This window comes from Dermochelys coriacea, chromosome 7 (genome assembly GCF_009764565.3).
Source record: "Dermochelys coriacea isolate rDerCor1 chromosome 7, rDerCor1.pri.v4, whole genome shotgun sequence".
Classification (NCBI taxonomy): domain Eukaryota; kingdom Metazoa; phylum Chordata; order Testudines; family Dermochelyidae; genus Dermochelys; species Dermochelys coriacea.
The window spans coordinates 127,473,341-127,496,902 of record NC_050074.1 but is presented as its reverse complement, the minus strand read 5'-3'; the positions used below and the strand labels follow the sequence as shown (position 1 = coordinate 127,496,902).

General features: G+C 43.8%; 1 protein-coding gene across 3 annotated transcripts in view; it reads right to left on the bottom strand.

Moving 5' to 3' along the window:
- Positions 1–725: 725 nt before the first annotated feature.
- Positions 726–23,562, bottom strand: part of TCTN3 (tectonic family member 3) — an 81,470-nt gene continuing 58,633 nt past the window's right edge. The window contains exons 9-14 of one of the 3 annotated variants that reach the window (XR_006282556.1): positions 22,620–22,718; positions 21,731–21,828; positions 17,211–17,376; positions 15,870–16,007; positions 6,944–7,099; positions 1,730–1,868 (exon numbers count right to left, since the gene is read on the bottom strand). Coding sequence is in view for 2 of the 3 variants with exons in the window: in XM_038411024.2 (XP_038266952.2) it covers positions 1,647–1,868; positions 15,870–16,007; positions 17,211–17,376; positions 21,731–21,828; positions 22,620–22,718 (723 nt within the window). In the remaining variant the exon portion in view is untranslated. Of the gene's footprint in view, positions 1,869–6,943; positions 7,100–15,869; positions 16,008–17,210; positions 17,377–21,730; positions 21,829–22,619; positions 22,719–23,562 lie in introns of all 3 variants that reach the window. The other 2 variants (XM_038411024.2, XM_038411025.2) reach the window with 2 other exon arrangements.

Genomic DNA, 23,562 nt, shown 5'->3' with positions numbered 1-23,562 from the left:
TTGCTCAAAGCTCTTGCTCTTACAGCATAGTCCCAGCCCTGTCTCTGCTCTTCTCTCTCTGGAGAACAACAACAGACAGACAAAGGGAAATTTTTCCCCAATATTAAAAAGTTCTAGCCCTCCCATTGGCTCTTTTGGTCAGATGCCCACTCCCTTTCTTTTACCTATGGCCTTTTTAACCCTTTACGGGTAAAGCAAGTAGAGAACAGCTAACTGGCTGGCTGGGTATCCATAAAAGGAAGCTACCCCACCACCTCCTTCATTCATCCCAAGATCATAGAGGCTTTTCTGTCCCTGAAATCTATGAAATGTCACAGACACAGGAGGCCAGGGTCAAACCTTAGGTGTTGCATGACACTGCAGCCTCATAATAAATTGCAAACCTCTTCTAAAATAATTAACTTTAATCTCCAACTCCAACTGCTCACAATGGCCCATCTCCTATACATCATCCAACATTCACAATGGCTGTCACTGCCAGTATAGCCTCTGCTTGGACCTGAAGCAGTAATACTTCCCAGTTTTAGAGATTCCTAAACCACCACAGGTGGGGAGTGTGGCACTGAGCCCATATGCATGAGGGAAGAGCTGTGAGGGTGGAAAGGAGAGCTGTCAAGATACCTGGTCATAAAATTCCCAGGACAGTAATCCCAAAGGACAGAACCTCCATAATTCCTTGTGTCTTGCATATCCATCTTGCAAATAAAAACATTTTTATAAAGTAATGCATGTTCAATTGATAATTTTATTTGAAGAGATTAACACAAAAATAAGAGATAAAGATTGACACAAATGCAGAAGGCCAGCTTATTTACAATGGGCCAGAGGAGATGAGTAGATAGGTCATTATAATACCACTCACTGAATAATAATTTAGATCCCCTAACAAAGGCATACATTCTAAAGACAGTCACAGAGGCACTGATGGTTTCAATAGAAACTATCACTGGATAAATTATATCAGATTTAAAATGTATGATTTACAATTCCACATGGAAAGATGAGGCTCTTCTGTAACAGGGAGCTGAACAAGTGAGCTCCAGACTCCCCACCAATAGGGAGGGAAACTAGAAATGAAAGCACACTTCTCTCCATACTGCTCAGCTCAGAAGGGACTTTTCCTTCTTGTAGGGGACAGAATAAAGAGAGTTCCTTTTCATTCCCTCTCTCCTCTTTGTTCCACAAAGACTGCTCCTTCTGCCCTCCCATCCCCTATGAGCAACGCTGGGTTGACCTTCACAAATCTGCATAAAGGGATTGTAGACATGGAAGAATCACAGGTGGCAGATGTTAATCATGTCACAATGCACTACAGGAAGGAACAGGGATAGCATGATGATAGGCACAGGGTGAGAACCTGAACAGAATAGAAGAGTCTTTGGTCTGCATCATATTCTGACTGTACCATTACATTAACAGGATTCTCTGAAACACCTGCCTTCTCTAGGTGTCAGATAAATACTTTCTTTGCTGTTCACAAGAACAAAGAGGAATCATTTAGGTCACTGTATCTCTCATATTGTCTCACCCAGGTGAGGAACAGGCACCAGATATGACACCAGGATACAGCAGGATGGAGTGAGCTCTCTGGTACTATCTGGGCATAAATGTTGCCATGAGGAGCAGAGCACCAGACTTCATTCTCTTCAGAAGCTGAGAATGCTGCAGAATGTGAGAGACATCAGGAAAGCACCAGCCAGGTCTCCTTGACAGCTTATCCCCCCATTCAGTGCAACCTTGAAGGGGAAAAAGAAGTCAAATGGGATTTTCCAGTACGTGCTGGGCTGGCTACGCGGAGGCTCTGGCCATTCTGTCATGTCAGTGAAGGCAACGACGGTTGTCAAAGGCACCATAGTCATGCTGAGGGACTGCAGGAAAAGGAAAACACCAACAGCTTAGCATTCCCAGAGCCACTGATGCATCTTCCAACATTGGGCATGTTTCTGCAGAGGTAATGGCTGCCCAAAATGACTGGTGCGGCTCCAAATATCAAGCAGTCTCCACCAGCTATTACTACCATCTCCTGTAGATTGATCATATTTTCAAAGTGAAAAGAACTCTGACACTGTGGTCAGGCATACCACAGGGAAGTGTTTTGGTGAGGTATAAGAGAAATGTATTACTTTCATATGTGGGTATACCCCTTTCCCTCTCCCCTTCAGAAGAAGAACTGGGACACTTTACAGAGCAGTGTAGAAGAAGAATAGTTACTTACTTGCAGTAGCTGTGGTTCTCCTAGATGTTTTTGTCAGTGTTGTTCCACTGTAGGGTGTGCATGCACCTCATACATGCAAAACCAGACTTTTTTTTTATTGCTGTGTCCATTGGGGTCACACATGCACCCTGTGCTGCCTCATGCTCCCATGACAGGGCACAAAAGGCAGAGCAGCCATGACCTTCTCTCGGTTCCCTCACAATCTGAAGCTCCTAGTAACCAAGGACTCCGAGAGCAGGTCATGAGATCCACACTGACAACATCTAGAAGAATCACAGTTACTGTAGCATAAGTAACTATCCTTTCTTCCACTATGTATCAGTATGAAGCCCTACTTAGGTGATTGGCAAGCAGTATCCCCTCAGGACAGAGGGAATGAGGAATTCCAGCTGCATCAGTCAAATAGGGAATGTAGTTCTTGTGACCCATTGTGACTGGGGCAGCCCTCACTAGAAATGCCAAGGTCAGGGCAGGCTGCAAAAGGAAGAGCAGATACTCCCAAGACTGGTGGGTAATACTGAAGTTACTCTTCAGAACCAGTCACAAACTGTGCTTCTGATCCCCCACACTGGTTATCAAGAAGCAAAAAAGAAATCACACAGCCCCCTTTATTGCATTCCAGTTCTCTGGCTCCCAGTCAGCACCTAGGTCCAGTATAGTAAGAAGTTATTTAAAAAACTCTGCTCACATATACAAAATGTTCTTCTGACCCCAAAGCATCAGCCATGTTACCAAATCAGTATAGGTTTGGATCTTACCCAAACTACCACACTGCCAGCCAATCCCTTAGTGTCTAAAACTAAAGGTTTATTATAAAGAAAAAAGAAAGAACAAGAGAGATGTTAAATGGTAAAGCAGTCACATACATACAAAGACTTCAAAGTCCACATATCAGGTTCCTAGCAGTATTGGTGAGTTTGCCGACTTGAAAGTCCCTCTGGAATACATCCACAGCTTAGATGGATCATTCAACTTTATTCAGAGCTTCAGTTTGTAGCAAAGTTCCTCCGGAGGTAAGAAGCAGGATTGAAGACAAAATGGAGAAGATGCAGCTGCCTTTTATAATATTTTTCCATGCGCCCTGTGCTTCCTTTGTTTCCAACACAAGCTGCCCAGCACAAGGCTTGGAGGACCTTTTCTGTCCACAGGCATTCCCATGCATGCCTTGCTGAGTCATACGGTGTATGCTCCGCTGTCTCTCAATGGGTCAGTTGTGTAGCTGATGGTCCTTAATGGGCCATCAAGCAGGCTAGGCAGTGCTGATGCCAAACAGTTTGGGGGTGTTACCCAGAAGCATAGCACAAGTTTGAAATACAGACATACATATATATCTATAGCTCATAATACAAAGGTGATACAAACACATAAATGAGATTATCATATCTGGCAAATTATAAGATTTGTGCAGATACCTTACATGGCATATCTGGCACAACTCATTTCAATTTTACAATATTGATATTCATAATATCCACAAGTATCTCCAGATTCCATACAGCGTCACAGTTCTACTCTCCTAAACTTGGCATCTGATCAACTAAGTCCAAGGCACAGTACTTGACAAAGGTCAGTGGTTTACTCCACATCTCTGCCTTGCAGATGTCCGATAGTGGCACATGTCTGAAAAAGGTGGAAGAAATCACTTGAATGCTGGTGGAGTTAGCCTTGGTATTTAGTGAGAGAGGTACACTAGCCAACTAACAACACGAGGATGCATCATGTGATCTGTTTCAATATTCTTTGAGATGAAAGAGGTTGACCTTTTGAATGCTCTGGTATAGGGAGAAATAGATAGGGTTGACAGGTGGAATGATTTTGTTCTGTCAATAGAGCAGAGACCTGGAAATGACAAGTGTGTGTAATTTCTTTTCTCCCAGTCATAAATGTGCTTTTTGGAAGGAGACAGGCAAGCGGATGGATAGCCTCAGATGGAATTTTGAGACCACATTGGAGAGGAAGTTCTGATGAGGTCTCAGCATCACCTTATTCCAACGGAACTGCATTTGGGTTCAGCCAGGAGCACCTGAAGCTCACTTACTCTTCTGACTGAAGTGATTGCGACTAGGAAGACTGTTTTCAGAGTAGCAGCTGTGTTAGTCTGTATTCGCAAAAAGAGAAGGAGTACTCGTGGTACCTTAGAGACTGTTAGTCTCTAAGGTGCCACAAGTACTCCTTTTCTTTCTGTTTTCAGAGTGAGGTAGTCCAGGAAGCATTCTGAGAGAAGCTCAACGAGAGGCTACATCAGTCTCAAGGGGAGTATATTGAGGTCCCAGGCAGGAGTGGGTTCTCTGACCAGTGTTTGAGCATGTAGTAGCCCTTTAAGAAACTTTGATACCATGGGGTAAGAGAAGACCAAACATGATGGCACAGGCTGGTGATAAGTTGAAATCACTGTGAGATGGACTTCAGTAGAACTGAGTAAGAGACCTGTCCGCTTGAGCTACAGTAGGTCTTCAAGGATCTTTGGTACTGAGGCCTGGGCTGGGTCTAGGCCATTTTGGGCTATGCATAGTGAGAACCTATTTCCCATGCAAGAATATGTCCTTCTGGTAGATGTTTTCCTGGACCTGTATGGAGCAGTTTCTCTGTGTGGTGGTCAGCCACCCACTAGCTACACCATCAGGTGGAGAGACTCTGGTCTGCATGATGTGTCTGGCCACAATGCTGCAAGATCAGATCCAGGCTGTCTGAGAGATGGATCAGAAGCTGAATGGACATCTGGAGTAGGTCTGTGAGCCAGAACTGACTTGGCCCATATTTAAGGCACCAGAAAGATTGTAGCTTTGTCTCTTGATTTTGGAAATCACCCTGGGAATGAAGGGAATTGGTGGGAAGGCATACAAGCAAGCCCTTGTTCCACTGTAGCAAGAAGGCATCTGTTAGCATCCTTGGACTCAGGACTCTTGTGGAGCAAAAGCTCTTGCATTTTGCATTGTCCTTAATGGCAAAGAAGTCTCTCATGGGAGTCCCCACTGATGGAATATCAGTTCTGTGATGGATCTGTGTAATGACCATTCCTGGTTGGTTACTGACTGTCCTGCTTAGGAAGTCTTCTAAGTTGTTGCTGATTCCTGGGAGGTGAAGAGACATTGGTCTTACCACATTCTGATGGTACCAATTCCAAAAATCAGTGGCCTCTTGGCAGAGGAGCAAGGAGCAGATGCCCCGTTTCTTGTTTATGTTGTTGCATAGCTGTCATATTGTTTGTGAAGACCTGAATTATCGAGTTTGAGGACAGGCAGGAATGCCAGACAAGCTAGTCTGATGACTCAGAGATCTAGAACATTCACATGAAGCCCCATGTCATTTGGAGATCAGGTGTCTTTGATCTGCAAGTGGTCCAAGTGAGCTCCCCAACTTGTCACTGCATCCATGAGCAGGGTCTTTGTTTGGGAGGGGTGTCACAGAGTCCCTGGGCAATGCTCTGGAACTGCTCCCTACAAAGCCAGTCAGGACTCTGGTGAAGTCTCCTCTCTGCGAGCAGACTGTCTGCAGGGCAAAAAGCTCACACGGCTTCTACCTTCCTGGGTTTGACCTCGGAACATTCAGCATCCTCTGCCCCTCTGTGGATTTCCCACAGTGAGTCTGTCCAGGTGGGTCCTGGGCAAGCCAGATGGTCCTGCACCCAACTTCTCAGTCAGATGTGACTCTTAGCCAGCCAGTAAAACAGACATGTATTAGATGACAGAAACATGGTCTAAAACAGAGCATGTAGGTACAGAGAACAGGACCTCTCAGCTGGGTCCATTTTGGGGGGCAGTGAGCCAGACAACTATGTCTGCACTTCACTCCTCGTCCCCAGCCAGCTCCCAACTGACTCACCCTCCAGCCCCTCCTTCTCTGGGCTTTGTCCCTTTCCCGGGCCAGGAGGTCACCTGGTTCCTTTGTTCTCCAACCCTTTAGCTATCACCTTGTGGGGGGAAGAGACCAGGCCATCAGTTGCCAGGAGACAGAATGTCGACCATTTATGTACACTGGCCCTTTGATCTGCAACAATTACACTCTCTTATCCCAACACCTAGAGACTTACAAAATGCATAGGGAAAACTGAGGCACCCCTTCTGTATTCAGAGGAAACATTAAGAACAGTCCCACTTCGTCACAAGGGGATTGAAAAAGGGACCCCTTTCCATGTGATTGCAGGTTCAAGCCACAAAAACAGTTCTGCAGTGACATGATGTGGTCATGACTTTGACCTTGGCTATTGGATGTTTCATCGACGAATAGACAGCCTTGAGCCAGAACTGGAGGGTCCACAAGCAAAGTCTGGCAAATGGTGTCATATATATGCATACCGACATGTGGCCTAGCACTGCGAGGCATATTTGTACTGTTGTAGTTAGTTGTGACATCAAATGAAGTAAGAGTCCTTGTAGCAACTGGAAGCTGTCCTCAGGCAGTGCACTCTTTCTGATGTCAAGTCAATTAGCATTTATAGAGCTGCTATTATCTGCGACAGCATTAGTGACAACTTTTCGCAGTTCACTAGAAGTCTCACGCAATTGAATAGGGACAAAGCGCAGTCCCAGCTCACTGAGGTCTCCCGTTGTGACCTGCCCCAGATCAGCCAGTTGTCCAAATAGGCATTGATATGAATACCTTTACTCCTCTGGTGGGCCATTACCAACACAAGGTATTTTGTGAAGATCCTTGACGCTGTAAAGAGTCCAAATTGCTATACCTTGTACCAGTACTGATTCAACCCTATCATAAAACTCAGGTACTTACTATAGCCCAGGTGGATGACAATGTGGAAGTAAGTACACATCCTGCATGTCAAGAGCCACAAACCAGCTCCGAGCCTGCACAGTTGGACTTCATGGATTCACATCTTCACAGATTCCAAGCCCAGAAGGGATCCTTATGTTCATTTAGTCTGACCTCCTGTACATAATGGCACAAAGAATGCCCTTTTATAAAGTTTGTGGACGATATCAAACTGGAAGGGTTTGCAAGTGCTTTGGCAGAGAGGATTAGAATTCAAAATGATCTGGACAAACTGCAGAAATGGTCTGAAGTAAATAGGATGAAATTCAATAGAACTAATTCAAGAACTAATTCAAAGTACTCCACTTAGGAAGAAAGAATCAGTTGCACAAATACAAAATGGGAAATGGCTCCCTAGGAAGGAGTACTGTAGAAAGAGATCGGGGATATAGTTGACCACAAGCTAAATATGAATCAATAGAGTAACACTGTTTCAAAAAAAGCAAACATTCTGGGATGTACTAGCAGGAATGCTGTAAGCAAGACACAAGAAATAATTCTTCCACTCTACTCTGTGCTGATTAGGCCTCAACTGGAGTATTGTGTCCAGTTCTCGGTGCCACATTTTAGGAAAGATGTGAACAAATTGCAGAAAGTCCAGAGGAGAAAAATAAAAATTATTAAAGGTCTAGAAAACGTGACCAATGAGCAAAGATTGAAAAAAATTGGGTTTGTTTAGTATGGAGAAGAGAAGACTGAAGGGCCACATGATAAGAGTTTTCATGTATGTAAAAGACTGTTACAAGGAGGAGGGTAAAAAATTGTTCTCCTTAAACTCTGAGAGCAGGACAAAAAGCAATGGGCTTAAATTGAAGCAACAGAGGTTTAGGCTGGACATTAGGAATAACTTCCTAACTATCGGGGTAGTTAAGCACTGGAATAAATTGCCTAGGGAGGTTGTAGAATCTCTGTCATTGGAGGATTTGAAGAACAGGTTAGACAAATACCTGTCAAGAACGGTCTAGTTATTACTTAATCCTGCCTCGAGTGCAGGGGACTGGACTAGATGACTTACAGATGTCTCTTCCAGTACTATATTTTTATGATATGAGTCTATAACACAGGCACAGAACTTCCCCAAAATAGCTCCTGGAGCATATCTTTTAGAAAAACATCCAATCTTATTTCAAAATAATCAGTGATAGAGAATCCATCAAAATCCTTGGTAAATTGTTCCAATGGTTAATTAATCTCACTGTTAAAAATGTACACCTCATGGCTAATCTGAATTTCTCTAGCTTCAACTTCCAGTCACTGGATCATCTTTTACCTTTCTTTGCTAGACTGAAGAGCCCATTATTAAATATGTATTCTCTATGTAGGTATTTACAGATAATCAAGTCACCTCTTAACCTTCTTTTTGTTAAACAAAACAGATTGATCTCCTCGAGTTTCTCACTACAAAAACAAGTTTTCTAATCCTTTAGTCATTTTCTCTGAACCCTCTCCAGTTTATCAACATCCTTCTTGAATTGTGGACACCAGAACTGGACACAGTATTCCAGCAGCAGTCATACCAGTGCTAAGTACAGAGGCAAAATAACATCTCTCTGATCCTACTTGAAATTCCCATTTCTGCCTTCAAGGATCAATTAGCCCTTTTGGCCACAGCATTGCACTGAGAGCTCATGTTCATCTGATTATCTGTCATGATCCCCAAAACATTTTCAGAGTTACTTCTTCCCAGGATACAGATACAGTTTTTTTAATTAATAGAATATATAATATTAGGGTTGGAAGAGACCTCAAGAGGTCATCTAGTCCAATCCCCTGCTCAAAGCAGGACCAACACCAACTAAATCGTCCCAGCCAAGGCTTTGTCAAGCTGGGCCCTAAAAACCTCTAAGCATGGAGATTCCACCATCTCCCTTGGTAACCCATTCCAGTGCTTCACCACCCTCATAATATCCAACCTACACCTCCCCCACTGCAACTTGAGATCATTGCTCCTTGTTCTGTCATCTGCCACCACTGAGAACAGCCTAGCTCCATCCTCTTTGGAACCCCTTTTCAGGTAGTTGAAGGCTGCTATCAAATCCCCCCTCACTCTTCTTTTCTGCAGACTAAATAAGCCCAATTCCCTCAGCCTCTCCTCATAAGTCATGTGCCCCAGGCCCCTAATCATTTTCATTGCTCTCCGCTGGACTCTCTCCAATTTGTCCACTTCCCTTCTGTAGTGGGGGGGACCAAAACTGGACACAATACCCCAGGTGTGGCCTCACCAGAGCTGAATCGAGGGAAATAATCACTTCTCTCAATTTGCTGGCAACACTCCTACTAATACAGCCCAATAAGCCATTGCCCTTCTTGGCAACAAGGGCACACTACTGACTCATATCCAGCTTCTCGTCCATTGTTATCCCCAGGTCCTTTTCTGCAGAACTGCTGCTTAGCCAGTCGGTCCCCAGCCTGTAGCAGGGCATGGGATTCTTCCTTCCTAAGTGCAGGAATCTGCACTGGTCCTTGTTGAACCTCATCAGATTTCTTTTGGCCCAATCCTCCAATTTATCTAGGTCACTCTGGACCCTATCCCTACCCTCCAGCGTATTTACCTCTCCCCTCAGTTTAGTGTCATCTGCGAACTTGCTGAGGGTGTAATTAATCCCATCATCCAGATCATTGATAAAGATGTTGAACAAAACCAGCCCCCGGACCGACCCCTGGGGCACTCCGCTTGATAGCGGCTGCCAACTAGACATCGAGCCATTGATCACTACCCGTTGAGCCCAACAATCTAACCTGCTTTCTATCCACCTTATAGTCCATTCATCCAATCCATACTTTTTTAACTTGCTGGCAAGAATACTGTGAAGACCACCATATCAAAAGCTTTGCTAATGTCAAGATATATCATATCCACCGCTTTCCCCATATTCACAGAGCCAGTTATCTCATCATAGAAGGCAATCAGGTTGGTCAGGCAGGACTTGCCCTTGGTGATCCATGTTGACTGTTCCTGATCACCTTCCTCTCCTCCAAGTGCTTCAAAACTTTCCTCCAAGTGCTTCTTAATAGAGTCAGAGTCATAGACGTTAAGGTCAGAAGGGACCATTATGATCATCTAGTCTGACCTTGTGCACAACGCAGGCCACAGAATCTCACCCACCCACTCCTGTAATAAACCCCTATCCTATGTCTAAGCTCTTGAAGTCCTCAAATCATGGTTCAAAAACTTTAAGGTGCAGAGAATCCTCCAGCAAGTGACCCGTGCCCCACGCTGCAGAGGAAGGAAAAAACCCGAGGGCCTCTGCCAATCTGCCCTGGAGGAAAATTCCTTCCTGACCCCAAAAATGGTGATCAGCTAAACCCTGAGCACGTGGGCAAGGCTCACCAGCCAGACACCCAGGAAAGAATTCTCTGTAGTAACTCAGATCCCACCCCATCTAATATCCCATCACAGGCCATTGGGCATATTTACCTCTAATAGTCAAAGATCAATTAATTGCCAAAATGAGGCTATCCCATCATACCATCCCCTCCATAAACTTATCAAGCTTAGTCTTGAAGCCAGATATGTCTTTTGCCTCTACTGCTTCCCTTGGAAGGCCGTTCCAGAACTTCACTCCTATGATGGTTAGAAACCTTTTGTCTAATTTCAAGTCTAAACTTCCTGATGGCCAGTTTATATCCATTTGTTCTTGTATCCACTTTGAACTGAGTTTAAATAATTCCTCTCGCTCCCTGGTATTTATCCCTCTGATATATTTATATAGAGCAATCATATCTCCCCTCAGCCTTCTTTTGGTTAGGCTAAACAAGCCAAGCTCTCTGAGTCTCCTTTCATAAGACAGGTTTTCCATTCCTCGGATCATCCTAGCAGCCCTTTTCTGTACCTATTCCAGTTTGAATTCATCCTTCTTAAATATGGGAGGCCAGAACTGCACACAATATTCTAGATGAGGTCTCACCAGTGCCTTGTATAACAGTACTAAGACCTCCTTATCTCTAGTGGAAATACCTCGCCTGATGCATCCCAAGACCACATTAGCTTTTTTCACAGTCATATCAAATTGGCGGCTCATAGTCATCCTATGATCAACCTAAACCTCCCTTGCTGCAATTTAAGCCCCTTGCTTCTTATCCAGAGGTTAGTGACAACAATTTTTTGCCCTCCTCCTTATAACAGCCTTTTACAGTAAAAGCTTTTTTATATGGCATGTTGGGGTAATGGGGGGTGCTGGAAAGTGAAAAATTCTGGTTAACTAAGAGGGAGGGAGTTTGGGTGTGGGAGGGGGTGCAGGGCTGGGGCACAGGAGAAGGAGTGGGCTCTGGGAGGGAGCCGGGTGCAGGAAGGGGCTCCGCGCGCTGCCCCCACCCCGCCCCGAGCTCTGGCTCTACAGCTCCCATTGGCCAGGAGCCGCGGCTAATGGGAGCTGCGGAGGTGGCGCCTGCGGGCAGACACAGTATGCAGAGCTGCCCGCCACACCTCTGCCTAGGAGCAGCAGGGACAGGTTGCCACTGGCAGGGAGCCACCCAAGGTGAGTCTCCCCTGAATCCGGCACCCCACACCTCCTCCCGCACCCCAACCCTCCCCCCCAGCTTCCTGCTGCACCCAAACTTCCTCCCAGATCCCACGCCCCACATCCCTCCCACGCCCCAAACCGGAGCCCCACACCCCTTCCTGTACTCCAAACTCCTCATGGCTGTTCCTTGGCCTAGAAGCAGCAGGGACATGTCGCTGCTTCCTGGGAGCCATGCGGAGCCAGGTAGGGAGCCTGCCGGCCCAGCACCAACCGTACTATAAACCGGACTTTTATGCCGAAAAAAGGACGAAATGCCAGTTTATTGAGCTTTCCAGTTACTAAAGGGCTGTGTAACTTTTACTGTATGTACTTGAAAATTGTTACCATGTCCCACCTCAGTCTTCTCTCCTTCTCTTTTGGTGCAGATCTCAAAATCTTTTTGGATTTTTCATTAATAGCAATAATTAGTAATGATGAAGGATTTGGATGAGTATAAACATACTCATACATCATTGGAGAAACTTGCTATTTCTGATCTGCTTGTTTAGAAGTTGCCAATATAGAAGATGGTGTTGCCCGTAATCCTTTGCTGGCTCAACGATACCTTCATTAATAGTTATTTGGAGTAGAAGGTTGTAGGAAACAATAAGAAAAGGAGTACTTGTGGCACCTGAGAGACTAACAAATTTATTTGAGCATAAGCTTTTGTGAGCTACAGCTCACTTCATCGGAGCTGTAGCTCACGAAAGCTTTTGCTCAAATAAATTTATTAGTCTCTAAGGTGCCACAAGTACTCCTTTTCTTATTGTGAATACAGACTAACACGGCTGCTACTCTGAAACCTGTCAGTAGGAAACAATGTATATCACTTTTCTTGCATAAGTTCCAAAGAGATTTCTAATGTCTCTGCCATCTTCTTTAATAGCTCTTGAAAGGTTTTGAAGTCATCTAATGTCATATGAGTAAACAACGCCACATCCTCATCAAGAGAGGGAGACAGCATTTGCCCTTCTGCAGAAGGATCATTCTGAATCTATTCTTCGTCTTCCTCAGAGGCTACGTTGTTTCCAAATATGTGGACTTCTGAAGAGAACATGAAGGCAATGAATCTTGTCTCTGTGGACTGCATCCTGAATTAGAGGGAGGAGGGAATTGCTGATTTGAATTGTGCCAAGAAAACCAGTATGACCAGGACTAATAACCACACGCATAAAACAGAACACTACAAGATACTGCCATCCATGGGGATAATTGAAAATTACATGGTGAACTCTTAGCTTGAGCAATTCTTGAAGATACCTAATAAGAGAGTCAAACATAAAAATGTATTTGAGGTAACTCTTTACTAGACTCAGTTCACAAAGGAAGAGAAAAAATCTGACAGCTGGGCTACTTCAGGAAGTGCAGTAACTTGCTTAGTAGTGGATAGGAGGGCGACAGAGGATGGATCACTTACCTGTTCTGTTCATTCCCGCTGGGGCACCTGGCATTGGCCACTGTTGGAAGATAGGATACTGAGCTAGATGGACCTCTGGTCTGACCCAGTCTGGCCGTTCTTATGACCGGAGGTTGCACAGCAGTTTTCATTATAGACATCCTATTGTCTTGCTGTATTGGAGATTTGGGTGAAAACGAATCAGGAGAATAGAAGATTCCAGTCCAAGAGTGACCCTGATCACCTCAGGGAATAAAAATGCAGCTTCTGATGAAAAAGACAGTACCAAGGAAGAAGCTGAATTCTTCTGAGCTGAGACCTTCAGTACAGAATCCCCTAGGGCCGAGCATTTGGCTGAGAAATGTTTTTTCTGCCACGCAAGTACTGTGGCAAACGGTATTGCTCATGAGGCACTCAATGCTGTATGCTCCCACTTGATGAGTCACTGAGTTTCTAAGACACTGCAGCAGCTGGCATCAATGAAACTGACAAGGGGTCCCAGTGACCAGAGGCTACGGTGAAACTGACAACAGTGCTGGGAGAGAGGAATGCTTCAATGGCAACTCAGACGCCATTGGCACATGCTTGTCTGACTTCTTACATGATACTAGGGAGGCTGAACACTATTGGTCTGGGCTGACATTCCAGAATCTTGTCTCTTTTTTCCACAGGCAGCAGGGGTCTCTGCGCGCTCCAACATGTACTCAGTCTGTTACAGCAGATTCTTTATCAATGTACGAGGTCTCTTAAGACCTTTGTGGCTAGAAGAGATCTCTATCATCTCCTGAGCGCTGAAGGCATGACTAGAGCAGGGAAGAGGTTGAAGTCCCTTGATCCCTCAAAGCCTCTGTCTGAAGGTGCTCTCAAACTATTTCTTATGGAAGGTCAAAGCTTTGATTCTCTAACTTTATGTGCATTTATTAAAAGCCTTGCAGCTTTGCTGTTAAATGACCTAGCCTTAAGCTGCATTGTTTTTTTTTTTAATTTTATTGCACCAGGGGGTCAAAAAGAAATAAAGTATATATGAAAAAAACCTAAACCAATTACTACAGATACAAGCAAACTCTCTATCCTAATCCAAAACTTATTATAGGAAATGGAGGAACACTGAGAGATTCCGACACTCTGAAAAGGGTGGTCAGAAGGAACTAGTTTGCAGTTGGAGTCACTCAGCCCTTTATACTGTTGGGAGGGGAAGCACGAGGGAACCCTTATAGGACACTGTTACAGAAAAATTCCCAAACTCCTGTGCAGGGCATCAGTACACCATAAGTGAGATCCACATGCACAGGAGCTTGAAGGAGAATGCTTCTCCACCCTCCTGGAAGTTGACTGAATAGTGTCTGAGGTTTGCCAGAGGGCTTTGGCCAGTTCCAGTATATCCTCATTGGTGGGCAGGGTGATTTTGGTAGGATTTGACCTAGTCAAGATGCCAAAGAGTTTGCGTAACTTTTCCTGAATGACTATCATTTCTATATCCAACTTCTCCACAATACATGCTGGAGATCCTGGAATGCCCTGAAATCATTGACTGGAGGGAGGGGGGCTGAATGGACTCCCTTGTTAAATTACAGTGAAGATTCTTTTAGTGGACTCTGAGGTTGTGGCTGTTCTGCCCCCAAGTCTTGGCCTGGGAGCTCTGATTCTGGTGTTGGTGGTCCAGGCAGTGATGCCACTGTGAAACCTGATCTCCTCCTCTTCTGGGATCTGTAGGAAGGGGATCAGCTATACACCTGTGCTGGATCAGTGCCCTGTGGGGAGCACCTCCTCTGCAGGCTCTAAGGTTGCTTGCGAATGGTAGCAGGGAGGCTTCTCTGGTCAATGCCAGAGAAAATGCATAAACTGGTAATGATGAGGAAGAATAATATTTCTCAAATGGCGATGCAGAATCGTTAAATACTGATTCTGGTGAAGAGTCAGTAACAATGTCACCCTCAAGGAAGATCTCGACTACTCTTGTGAGTGTATCTAGGCCCTGTGCCAGTGCCTTTGCTGGTACTGACGTCTGTGATGCCTGTCCACTCAGCATTACTCCCTTGCTGAAGGACTTGTCCTCAAAGGAGTGGCATTTCTTCTCCTCCCTTGCCAATGTCTGAAGCTGCATCTGGCCTCCACTTGGTCTTTTCTCTCAGCTTCACCCATGTGTTGGTGTGTTGGCTCTGGGGATGGCTTTGCCATTGCCAAGGTGGTTATTAAAACTGGCTCCATCAACAGTCCTGTTACTGGGGGGACTGGCACCAATGTAGTCAGTGCCAATTTTGGTGTTTGTTTCCCTTCCCCACCTTCTTGCTGCTCAGACTGTGGTGTCTACTTGGAGAGGCACTTGCTGAGCAGAACCTCTCTTTGGTTCTTTGGGGGTGGATATTTCCTCCAGATCTGAGGTGATGCTACTTGATTGCTCAAGCAAGTGAAGTTTGAGCAATGAATCCCTTGACTTGCGTATCTTCAATGAAAACTATTTTCACACCACACAATTATCAGGAATGCAACACTTCCCCCTGACAGAAAGGGCACTGGCTAATTCCATTGACGAGAGGGAAGAGTCCATCATGGATCAGCAGAGCTTACATGCTAAAGGCTTGCAGTCTGCCATGGCAGTTGGTGCAAAATTTCTCTTCCTGCTGTAAGGAAGGTGTACCAGGGAGTGGAGTGTCTCCTAGTGTCTCCTTCCTTCCTTTCTTTTTTATTTTTGTGTGAAATGTCCAGATCAAGGTATTCTTCTCAAAAGCACACTAATCTGGAATGAGTTTGAAGCTCAAAGAAGAGTAGTGACTCAGACACTTGCCAGGTTATGGGAGATTTTGACCACCGTCTTCTGTGGAAGCATTAAATACTTGCCATTGCCAATCTATGTGGACAAATGGTAAGATCCAGTGAATTCCAACCCTTCAATACCAGAGCTATATGAAGGATCCCTCAGACTTCATGTAACCCATATGCCCCATGTTATGGCCTTTGGGGGTGGAGGTGCATAATAATGGTGCTATACCTTCAGAGACTGACACTGATACGAATACCGTGCTCCCAGCACTTGACTTTGTGGGTTGGACTGGAGACCCACCTCAGCCCACAATACCTGGATCTTCAAGGACACAGGAACCATACAGCAGGAGGCACAATTCCCAGCCTGAGAAAAAAAAAAAGGGGGAACCTACATGTTTTCATAGATTTTAAGGCAAGAAAGGACCATTAAGATAATCTAGTCTGACCTCTTGCATAACAAAGGCCACAGAACCTCATCCACTAATTTTAGCATCAAGCACATAACTTCTGGTTGAGCTAGAACATATATTTTAGAAAGATATCTAGTCTTGATTAAAGATTTCAAGTAATGGAGAATCCACCATATTTCTAACTAAGGTTATTCTAATAGTTAATTACCGCCACCGTTAAAGATGTGCACCTTATTTCTAGTCTGAATTTGTTCATCTTCAGTTTCCAACCACTGGATCTTGTTTTGACCGTTTCTGCTAAATTAGGGCCACCTACTATGAGAAATCTCTTCCCCATGTAGTTACCTGAAGACTATGATCCAGTCACCTCTTAATCTTAGGCTAGGTCTACATTAGAAATGCTACATTAGCACAGCTGCCGTGCTGCAGCTGCATTGCTGTAGCATTATAGTGTAGACTCAATAGCGACAGAAGGGGTTCTTCTGTCACTGTAGTAAATCCATCTCTCCAAGAGGCTGTAGCTAGGTTGACCTAGGGCTGTCTGTATTAGGACTTAAGTCAGCTTAACTACCTCCCTAAAGGGTAGTGATGTTGCTGGATCCACCTAACTTTCTAGTGTAGATCAGCCCTGAGACAGATAAACACTGGATAAGGGTAAGTCTCAAAGGACAACAATTCAGCAGGATAACTCAGTGGTCAGACAGAGGCCAATATTAACACAAATATTACAATACTAGCATTATAACAGCAACAAAGAAGTGGGTAGAGTGAGCTCTACTGCACAGTCTCAGAACTGGCCAGTAAAACATTGGCTGTAGTATTAGACCTCTCCTATCCATTTATACATTGGTAATATGGGGCTACAAAAGTTAATCCTGCTGGTTCCCTGCTTGCCTAATCAAAGAGGAGCCTCTAAACAGCATGAGTGTGGAACAACAACATCTATTTGTATGCATTAGGGCCCCTGAACTGGGTCAGTGGTCTGACACACAGAGTAATATATATCCTGTTTGACTCCAGTAGCGAGCTACTAACAAAGAAGAAAGAGCAAATTCTGACTCTCTCCCACTCCCACAATCCCCAAAGCAATATAATCTTGCATGCTGAGCTCAGAAGAGAAGAACTTGGGTTCAGAGTTGGCCCTCCGTTCTTATTACCTGCATGCTGCAGTTCCGGACAATGAGGCTGGTCCACTGATCTCTCTGGGTTGGCTCAGCACTGCCAATTATGGCCAGAGCCTGTGGGCTGCTCACCCCTTGGAGGGCCTGGTACAGCTTCTCCTGAAAGTAGCTACAGTTTCCATCTTCCATTGTTTGGGATATGCTGGAAATGAGACAGAACACATCTTTGGCAGTCTGAGTCCTTTGGAGCAGAGAAGCAGCCAGTTCTTAATACAGCAAAAAGAAAAGGAGTACTTGTGGCACCTTAGAGACTAACAAATTTATTAGAGCATAAGCTTTCGTGAGCTACAGCTCACTCACGAAAGCTTATGCTCTAATAAATTTGTTAGTCTCTAAGGTGCCACAAGTACTCCTTTTCTTTTTGCGAATACAGACTAACACGGCTGCTACTCTGAAACCTTCTTAATACAGAGCATTTTTCCTCAGTAATGACCCCAATTCAAGGTGTCTACTACTTTGGTAATGACTGCATGGAGGAATTTTGGAAATGTTAGTGTTCAATTCTGTATGGATTCAGCCCATGTCCTCCATGAAAGTAAAAGGGAGAAGAAGAGTGCACAAAACACTGACAATGATCTGCTGCATGTTGAGGAGACTGATGGAGTGCCTCAGATATCCTGTCACCATGGGGTTTTTTTGTTTGTTGGGGGAGGAGGGTATCTCCACTATCACCAGGAAGAGAATGAACCAAATTATTGACCCTGTAAATCATGGAGTAGGAATATCACTTCATGGAGTACTTCATTATAATGAAGGTTTGTCAGAATTCATTTTTTATACACACACACACACACACACACACACACACACACACACACACACAAAAAGTACATCAGAAGCAGGAAGCCTGCCACTGGATGATAGAAGTGCTAAAGGAGTACTCCAAACAGACAAGGCCATTCTTTGCATCAGTCCTCACTGCAGAAGATGCAAGGGAGATTCCCACATCTGAGCCATTCTTTTTAGGTGACAAATCTGAGGAACTGAGGAACTAGATTGAGGTATCAACAGAGGAGGTTTCAGAACAAACTAACAAGTTAAACAGTAATAAGTCACTAGCACCAAATTGTACTGACCCAAGAGTTCTGAAGGAATTCAAAGATGAAATTGCAGAACTACGAAGTATAGTATGTAACCTATCATTTAAATCAACTGTTGTACCAGATGACTGGAGGATAGCTAACATGACACCAATTTTTAAAAAAGGCTCCAGAGGTGGTCCTGGCAGTTACACGCTAGTAAGACAAAATTCAGTACCAGGCAAATTGATTGAAACTATAGCAAAGAACAGAGTGGGATCAGATACATAGATGAACAGGATTTGTTGGGAAAGAATCAACATAGCTTTTGTAAAGGGAAATCATGCCTCACCAATCTATTAGAATTATTTGAGGGGGTCAACAAACATGTGGACAAGGGTGATCCAGTGGAAACAGTCTACTTAGACTTTCAGAAAACCTTCGACAAAGTCCCTCAGCAAAGGCTCTTAAGCAAAGTAAGCCATCATGGGATAAGAAGGAAGGTCCTCTCATGGATCAGTAACTGGTTAAAAGACAGGAAACAAAGGGTCGGAATAAATGGTCAGTTTTCAGAATGGAAAGAGGTAAATAATGGTGTTCTCCAGGGATCTGTACTTGGACCAGTGCTGTTCAACGTATTCATAAATTATCTGGAAAAAGGCGTAAACAGTGAGGTGACAAGTTTGCCAATGATACAAAATTACTCAAGATAATGCGAAGAGTTATAAAGGGATCTCACAAAACTGGGTGACTGGGCAACAAAATGGAAGATGAAATTTAGTGTTGATAAATGCAAAGTAATGTACACTGGGAAAAATCATCCCAACTATACATACAAAATAGTGGGGTTTAAATTAGCTGTTACCACTCAAAAAAAAAAAAAAAGGAGTTCTTGGAGTCATCGTGGATAGTTCTCTGAAAACATCTGCTTAGTGTGCAGCAGCACTCAAAAAGGCAAACAAGATGCTAGGAATCATTAGGAATGGGATAGATAATAAGAGAGAAAATATACTGTCACTATACAAATCCATGGTAGGACCACACTTTGAATACTGCAGTTCTGGTCACCCTAGCTCATAAAAAGATACATTAGAAATGAAAAAGGTACGGAGAAGGGCAACAAAAATGATAAGGGGTATGGAGCAGCTTCCACACAAGAACAGATTAAAAAGCTTGGAAAAGAGATGACTAAGGGGGGGGGATATGACAGAGCTCTATAAAATCATGAATGATGTGGAGAAAGTGAACAGGGAAGTGTGATTTACACCTTCACATAACACAAGAACCAGGGTCACTCAATGACATTAATAGGCAGCAGGTTTAAAACAAAACATAAGGAAGTACTTCTTCACACAATGCACAGTCAATCTGTGGAACATGTTGTCAGGTGATGTGCTAAAGGCCAGAAGTATAACTGAGTTCAAAAAAGAATTAAATAAGTTAATGGAGGATAGGTCCAACAATGGCTATTATCCAAGATTGGCAGGGATGCAACTCTATGCTCTGGGTGTCCCTAAACTTCTGACTGCCTGATGTTGGGATTGGAGACAGGACGGATCACTTGATGTTTGCCTTGTTGTGTTCATTCCCTCTGAAGCATCTGGCATTGAGCACTGTCAGAAAACAGGATACTGGGGTATATGGACCATTGGTCTGACCATTCCTATGTTATTTTACATATACACACTTTACAGAAATCAATTTTTATTTTAGTAATTTTTCTCAATTTTGTCCATTTAAATTTGCACAGTTGTGGAAAATTATAGGGCTGTGGTCAGACAATGACAGCAGTGTGATGTTGCACTCCATATGTTTTATGGAAATATGCTTATGAGTGTGAATATGATGCAACCGGAATATACTTTATGCAAAAGGTCTCTTGTAAGGTATCATAACAAAGGTTATAACCTACTAAATATATTCCTCCTATTTGAATGCATGTATCATTCTTGTATCTGAAGCTAGAAATATGAAGTATAACTCTGAAGTCCTACTGTAATTATGCAAAGTGTGGGCCATTAATGGTGGTTTAGAATCTTGATAGCTCCCATTGACTAGGACAATTGGTTGTAAATAGTTTATTTACCTGCAAACCTTCCTGTGTAGGTGGGCCAACCCAGGAAGAATGGAGACTAGGGGTCTTACAGTGACATGTGACCATGTCACATGATACTGGAATCTACCTTAATCCTAGTACTTTTCCATTGATGAGGTGGGGGTGTGGGCAGAGACAAAAGATTCCCGCCTTGTGCAAAAGCTATAAAGGGGGGTGGAACAGGACAAAGGAGGCTGCCAATCATGAGAAAACTCCTGCTTACCACCTGAGATGTCTGCTGGATCCAACAAAGACTGTACCAGGGGAAAGGGATTGGGCCCTGACTAGGAAGGGGTCTAGTCTGTGAAAGAGGCTTATTGGAACATCTTTGAGGGTGAGATATTACCTATAATCAGTTTCTTAATGTATTAGGCTTAGACTTGCCAGTTTGTGTTATTTTGCTTTTGTGACTTACTTTGTTCTGACTTTATTACTTGAAACCACTTAAATCCTACTTTTTATACTTAATAATATCACTTTTGTTTATTAGTAAACCCAGAGTAAGTGATTAATACAATTAATATAAGCTGTGCATATCTCTCTATCAGTGTTATAGAGGGCGGACAATTTATGAATTTACCCTGTATAAGCTTTATACAGAGTAAAATGGACTAGTGCTTCTGGGTCAACAAGGTGGGATTCTGGAGTCCCAAGCTGGCAGGGAAAATGGGCTCAGAGGTAATTTCAGCACATCAGGTGACAGTCCCAAGGGGATCTCTGTGACCGATCCAGTCACAAGCAGATCTTGAGATTCAAAAAGTTCAAGCTTTATAACCATTAAAAAACACATTGTCAACATCACGTGTCAAAACATACAAAGTAAATAGCTTCAAATCAAACTCTTAAGTAGCACTTTTTTTACTTTGCCTATCTGTAAATGTCCATTATTATCAATGGAAATATTTTTCATCAGCTTGTGTGTATATGGTGCAAAATGGATCTTTGCTGATTTGAATAATAAAAATCTAATCCTTTCAAGCCTAATTATAATACTACTCCTAATTATAATACTACTTTAATACTATTATAATACTACTCCTTGAATCCAAGCCCTGCATTCCTGTATTGTGATATGAAATACATGCCTAGAACTGGAGCCTCAGAACCTCCCCAACAGACCTCCACAATTAGTGTTCAAGTTGCTCTGGAGGGCTCTCTCTTGTAGAGGTTCCTTGTCTACAGTACTGCTCAAAGCCTTCAGGCATGCGTGGGAGAGATTATCCGAGCCCAATATGGGGACTTACAATGAAGGTACTCCATGAGCTCCACAGCAAAACCTGAGCTCTACAAACCCTGTGTGGCAATGACAAGAGAGGGTGCTACCCAAGCTACTTGCAAACTTGTCTGAGGATTGGGGAGGAAGGAATGGTGGAATTTGTTACCTGAGATGGCAGCTTGTTCTCACATTCATTCCAAATTGTACCTTGTACCTGAGAGTCTGACAGCATATTCCATCACCCTGGCTCTGTAAGATAGTCACCTGAGGGAAGGGGCTATGTGTCAAGAAGCCAAATAGAAGGGAAGTTAAACAGCATGGATTACCCAAACAGTCCTCAACAAAATAATCGCTTAATTAGTAGAAACCTCCTACCAACAGTGCCAGTTATTGTAGCACATGTACCTAACCCACTCCTAACCAAGTTAGCCACTGTGACCAAAGAAATACCCACCCAAACATGCCAGCGACACCCTCAACAAGTTAGAGAATCCCTAAAATCCCTCTTAACTCTTATACATGATTCTAATCCAGTCATAGTCAAGACACCTTCAATATTATTATCAGTTATTTGCTTCCAGTAGTGCTTTCCAATGCTTCCCAAACATGATTCTTGCTATGAAGAAATATACAGAGAAATGGACACAGCGTACAGGAAAGCACCCAAAGTGGAACATGGCTACCTCTTGGCAGATACCCAAAAAACCAAACAAGCACTGTGTTAACTTCATAGATATTCCTTAGTACTCACAATGTTGCTATAGTCAGCAGGTTAATTTCTTGTAGGAGTGATGGTAGAAGCGGGTGTTCAGGAGGGAGTTGAACAGGGAGAGGGTGATGACCTAATGGATGAGCTTAGGGGAGGTGTTTCATGTGTATAGGAATGCCTAGAGACCCCCGTTGAAGAACCTTTCCCACTATCCCCAAGAGAAAGGTTAGACAAAGGCTGCAATGTGACACTCACGTAACACCTCCCCAGTTAATCCAAAATCTAAAGGGTACAGCTACGCTAGAAGGTGATGGTGTCAGGTAAAACCTGATATCAGAAAGGATACTTGCTGCCTGGTACCACTGTTTAGAGACAAGAGTGGTGCCCCAATGATATAACCAGGGTTTCCGCTTCTTGGCAAGGTATATGAAGGGGTCCTGCTCTGCTGAGAGGCAAGCAGAAGAGAAAAGCAGGAGAGAAGGAAAGAAAATGTTACAAAGGGAAGTGACACCATCAGCACCAGGTAGCTCAGACCTTCATTCAGCACAACTGATCTAATTCAGCCATGGGATAAACAGGAAAACTCTTTTTCAGACAAGGGAGTCAAACCTACTTATGGCAAGGCTGAGTGTGACTAAAGCTTTTTTTTTTTTTTAAATCACCCTATTAAAAGTCTCATTAAAAACAAAACCCCTACCTTGGTCTATCTCAGAATCCTCTTCCATACTTACCAGCACCTCTGCAACCCAAGAGCTGGCAAGCCAAACTGCAGCGTTCCCTGACACGCTAGGTACCCATGCCCCAGAGACAGTTGCTGAAGCATCAGACTCCCACTGCCTAAGATTTTTCTGCAACTCAGGGTACTAGAGCCTGAGGAATTCTATAATCACACTTATGATCCATTTTTCAGAGTAGCAGCCGTGTTAGTCTGTATTCGCAAAAAGAAAAGGAGTACTTGTGGCACCTTAGAGACTAACAAATTTATTTGAACATAAGCTTTTGTGAGCTACAGCTCACTTCATTGGATGCATTTGGTGGAAAATACAGTGGGGAGATTTATATACACACACAGAGAACATGAAACAATGGGTTTTATCATACACACTGTAAGGAGAGTGATCACTTAACATGAGCCATCACCAGCAGCATGCGGGGGGAAGGAGGAAAACTTTTCACGGTGACAAGCAAGGTAGGCCATTTCCAGCAGTTAACAAGAACATCTGAGGAACAGTGGGGGGTGGGGTGTTTTTTTTGTTGAAGGATAACCACCCAGAAGTCACCTACTACAG